General features: G+C 47.4%; 1 protein-coding gene across 4 annotated transcripts in view; it reads left to right on the plus strand.

The window, feature by feature from the left end:
• The window catches only part of LOC105896432 (guanine nucleotide-binding protein G(I)/G(S)/G(O) subunit gamma-7), a 75,398-nt gene extending 70,568 nt beyond the window's left edge, over positions 1-4,830 (plus strand). For all 4 annotated transcript variants that reach the window (XM_031574742.1, XM_031574744.1, XM_031574745.2 and 1 more), the window contains 2 exons: positions 4,289-4,407; positions 4,632-4,830. In XM_031574742.1, coding sequence (XP_031430602.1) covers positions 4,327-4,407; positions 4,632-4,757 — 207 coding nt within the window. In that variant the 5' untranslated portion in view covers positions 4,289-4,326 and the 3' untranslated portion in view covers positions 4,758-4,830. The remainder of the gene's footprint in view (positions 1-4,288; positions 4,408-4,631) is intronic.
• The last annotated feature ends 618 nt before the right edge of the window (positions 4,831-5,448 follow it).

Here is a 5,448-nt window from a genome sequence, read left to right on the forward strand (position 1 = left end):
GTGTGTGTGTGTTTATTACCTCATTATGATTTCATTTTGTTTTGGAATATCCTGCTCTGCTGCGATTGCCAGTGAAACACTGACCCATCTGTGTGTCTCTTGTGAGAGCCGTGGCCAGAGATGTGTGTGGGTGTGGGTGTGTGTGTGGGTGTGTGTGTGTGCACATGAGGCGTGTGTGTGCCTGCGTCTCTGTGTGTGCATGTGTGTGTCTGTACATTTCAGTACATTAGTGTATGTATATGTGTATGTGTATATGTGTGTGTTCTGTGTCTATGTTTCTGTGTGCATGTGTGTGTGAGTGAGTGTGTGCATGCACGCACATATGTGTGTGTGTTGCTGTGCCAATGTGTTTTTCAGTGTGTGTTTGTGGGAGTGTATGTGTGTCTTTCCCTTTGAGTGAATGGGGCTGTGTGTGTGTGTGGGGGGGGGGGGGTGTATGTGTGTCTTTGCCTTTGAGTGAGTGCGTGTGTGTGTGTGTGTGTGTGTGTGTGTGTGTGTGTGTGTGTGTGTGTGTCTGGGCCTGGTGCACGCTGCCTGTGGCACTTTGGCCCAATTACAGATCTAGGCCACAGACTCCACAATCCCTTCCCTCTCAGCTTTCAATTATCCCAAGTTTGCCTTCACCTGCTGCTTACACAGGGCCAGGTCCACACACACACACACACACACACACACACACACACACACACACACACACACACACACACACAGGTAGTTTTTGAATGCTCTTGAATCATTGAGGGCTTCAGGGCAAAGCAGAGCATTGTGTGGCTGAATGAACCACTGATGAAAAAATCACAGCACCTAACATGTGCATCCGCTCACACACACACATATCCACATACACACATGCACTTGCACACGCTCAGACACACACATACACACATGCACTTGCACACGCTCACACACACACATACACACATACATACACACATGCACTTGCACACGCTCAGACACACACATACACACATGCACTTGCACACGCTCACACACACACATACACACATATCCACATACACACATGCACTTGCACACGCTCAGACACACACATACACACATGCACTTGCACACGCTCACACACACACATACACACATATCCACATACACATGCACTTGCACACGCTCACACACACACATACATACACACATGCACTTGCACACGCTCACACACATATCCACATACACATGCACTTGCACACGCTCAGACACACACATACACACATGCACTTGCACACGCTCACACACACACATACACACATACATACACACATGCACTTGCACACGCTCACACTCACACACACACACACATACACACACATACATACACACATGCACTCGCACACGCTCACACACACTCACGCACATGTTCAGACATACACTCACAGCCAGATTCTCTAGAAGTTGGTGGTGTGGGGCTGGTGTGGAGCTGGCTGGAGGGAGACAGAGAGAGAGAGAGAGAGAGAAAGAGAGACTGACAGAGAGAAAGAGAGAGACAGAGTTATATGTGTTTGTCTGAGATGGAGGCCCTGTGTGTACTAAGAGCTTCATAGGAGATGCAGCTTCATACTTAGCGCTTCATACTAAGAGCTTCATAGGGGATGCAGCTTCATACTAAGAGCTTCATACTAAGAGCTTCATAGGGGATGCAGCTTCATACTAAGCGCTTCATACGAGGAGATTCATACTAAGCGCTCCATACTAAGAGCTTCATACTAAGAACCTCATAGGAGTAGCAGCTTCATACTAAGCGCTTCATACTAAGAGCTTCATACTAAGAGCTTCATACTTAGAGCTTCATACTAAGAGCTTCATAGGAGATGCAGCTTCAGCTTTGTACTACGTGTCTATTGCATCTCAGAACATGTTAATTGCAGAGGAGAACATGTTAAGGACATTGCAGAGGAGAAGGCAAGAAAAGTTTTTTTTCATAATAATAATAACAACAGAGAATCAAGCAAACATAAAATATGAAATGAACATACCGTCCCTACACTTGCCCCTGTCTCCAATACGGGGGTCAGGCCTTGGGCTCTGCAAAGCACCCTGACACAATGTTCATTGGTAATGGTGACATATAATGAATTCAATTGGATTAAATGATTTACATATACACAATAACTATTTCAGGGACGTTCAGTTCTCCGTTAGATCCGTTAGAACACACGCACACTCACACTCTCTCTCTCACACACACACACACACACACACACACACACACACACACACACACACACATTCACACACACACACACACAGAGATCATGGCTAAAACCTTCAATGTGCTTACCTCCATCCACACACAGAGAGAGAGAAACACACACACACACACACTCACTCTCACACACACACACACACACACAAAGAGAGACACACAGAGAGAGACAGATACACAGACACTCCCCCGGGCTGCAGTGACAGTGTGTTCCCCACAGCTGTGGAGAGAGATGATGTGCTTCTCACCTAGCTGTGAGCAGGATCACAAAGGGATACAGGACATAGGGAGCAGAGAACGTTCCGGAAAGGACTAAACATCCCACAGAGCTGGAGAGAAGAGGGAGCAAGAGGGAGAAGTGACTTACTCTCTCCCTTCCTCTCTCTCTTTCTCTCTTCCCCTCTCTCTTTCTCTCTTCCTCTCTCTCTCTATCTATCTCTCTTCCTCTCTCTCTCTTTCCCTCATCCTCTCTCTCTCTATCTATCTCTCTTCCTCTCTCTCTCTTTCCCTCATCCTCTCTCTATCTATCTCTCTTCCTCTCTCTCTCTTTCTCTCTTTCTCTCTCTCGCTCTCTCTCTTCCTCTCTCTCTCTTTCTCTCTAATCTCTGTCTATCATTAAGAGTTTAACAGTACATATTTATAGATAACAACAACACATACATAACATTTTTATATGGGTTAGGGTATGTTTCTGTTTCTGTTTTACCACGTTTGTGTTTATGTAATCATGTTAGTGTGTGTGTGCGCGTACGTGTGTGTGTTTGTGTAAATGTGTGTGAGTGTGTGTGTGAGCGTATGTGTGTGCGCGTGCGCATGTGTGTGTGTGTGTGTGTGTTTCTATGGAGAGTGAATGCTAAAGGGCTTTCCCCATTCCCCTCTCACTGCCCCACCTACTTCCCTGTTGCCTGAGGATGTAAACAAAACAATGTGTTGGGGGGGATCAGGTCTCACACACACCCACACACACGTACGCACTCACACACACACAAACGTGCAGGGTTTCCCTCATTAGAGCGCGGTGCGTAGAGACAGCTGTTTTCTGACATTTATAGACACCGTTCCATGGCAACACGCCCATGACACACACACACACACGTGCATTGCACACACACAGCCAGTGACACACATACAGGTCATCCTGAACTTTCACTGTGGAAAGCAGATGTTGAGTCTGCACTTATTGTAAAGGTGTTCTCCTGTGGGAATGAGCAGGCATGGGACATGATTCACACACACACACACACACACACACACACACACACACACACACACACACACCCTGGCTATTGACGGGGCTTGTTTATTGAGAAACGTGACGTGATTCATGCAATTTGTTTTGAATGATTGTCACATTTCTCTGTGGTTTTCATCTGAAATGGGCTGGTAGAAAGAACATCTGTTATTTGGCCTGTAAATCTTCTGATTAATCTGTTATTTAGTGGTAAAGTGAATACACTACTTTGTTGCTGGTGTTTCAATGACATCTTTCACAGCTACCCATGGCAACAGTCAGCCAATGAGAGGCCACTTGATTTGTTGCCTGAATATTTGGCTCAGGGCTGGCGCTGGTCCAGATGACCAGCCCTCCATGGACGGTGCTGTTCTCTAACACTGAGGAGCATATAACTGGGGCATTGTTATGTTATTAAGCAGTATTGCCTTACAGCTTAGCCGACAGAATAGCTTATTCACATAGCAACAACCCTGAGCTGTTGATGGCAACCAGCACTACAGTAACCATACTAACTGTTCACTACCGCTGCCTCAGGTGCTAGGCTATGTTTGGATTAGCAGTTAGCATTAGTGCTAATGGCATCACACCCCAGCGCTTCCCTCTGACACGAGTACCCAAACAACTGTGACATCATCAAATTTGGAACTTCGAACACTGACTAACTTTATAGTCATTGTCTGAAATCAACTGTTTCTCTGTCCCCCTCTGTCTGTCTGTCTCTCTGTTTGTCTGACTGTCTGTCTGACTGTCTGTCTGACTGTCTGTCTGTCTCTCTCTCTATCTCCTTGATTGTCCCAGTGTCTGTCCTTCTGTCTCATCCAGCTTGCTGTCTTGTCTTACAGTCTTCTTCCTGCTGGCTGTCTGATCTCCATGGGCCGTCATGTCAGGGAATAACAGCATTGCCCACGCCAGGAAGCTGGTGGAACAGCTACGTATTGAAGCAGGCATTGAGCGCATCAAGGTACCCATGCACACCTACGCACACCTGCACACACCTGCACACACCTGCACACACCTGCACACACCTGCACACACCTGTACACCTGGAGCTCAAATGTGTGTTCTTCCATTAAGGGAACTGTTCATACTTCTCTTTTTCCATATTTCTTCGTGCTCTCAATCACTTCCTTCCTTTTTCCTGTTTCCCTCCCATTCTCACTCACCGCTCCTCTCTCTTTCTCCCAGGTGTCTAAGGCAGCAGCAGACCTGATGCAATACTGTGAGCTGCACGGACGCAGTGACCCTCTCCTGGTGGGGGTGCCAACCTCTGAGAACCCCTTCAAAGACAAGAAGCCCTGTAGCATCCTCTAGCCTTCTGCCAGCCTCCCCGTACTGAGCCCTCACCCTCATCCTGTGCCCTCGCCAAGTGCCCTCACCCTCATCCTGTGCCCTCGCCAAGTGCCCTCACCCTCGCCCCGTGCCTTCGCCAAGTGCCCTCACCCTCACCCTCATCCTGTGCCCTCGCCAAGTGCCCTCACCCTCACCCAGTGCCCTCGCCAAGTGCCCTCACCCTCACCCAGTGCCTTCGCCAAGTGCCCTCGCCCCTCCCCCTCCATCCACCCCTATATGTGGGCATTGCATGTTCTGTGGAACCCCGCCCACCAGGAAGGGGGCACAAAGGACTCGGGGGGGGGGGGGGGTGGTAACAAGACAGAGGGTAATTATTTTAGACCGTAAATTTTACACAAAGGTGCTTTTATTTAATATACTAAAGTATCTTTTAGTTTGTGCACACTAACTCCTGAGTGTTAGAATGTCCAGGCTTTTATAGCTAAACAATAGCAGCATGTTTGGCTGCTGTTACGAATCCAAAGCTAACCTGTGCCATATATATTTTTAGATAAGGTTTTCCAAGGTGCCATCCTATGATGAGATTTAGCTTTCTATTCATCCACCGAGAGTCCAGAGGAGCAGGGCTGATTCATGCACAGTGGTTTTAGGGTTGAAACAAACATTTGTAAAAACTTCACAAGCGATAAAGGATCAGTTTAATCTTCAGGAT

Source organism: Clupea harengus, chromosome 10 (assembly GCF_900700415.2).
Source record: "Clupea harengus chromosome 10, Ch_v2.0.2, whole genome shotgun sequence".
In the NCBI taxonomy this organism is placed as follows: Eukaryota; Metazoa; Chordata; class Actinopteri; order Clupeiformes; family Clupeidae; genus Clupea; species Clupea harengus.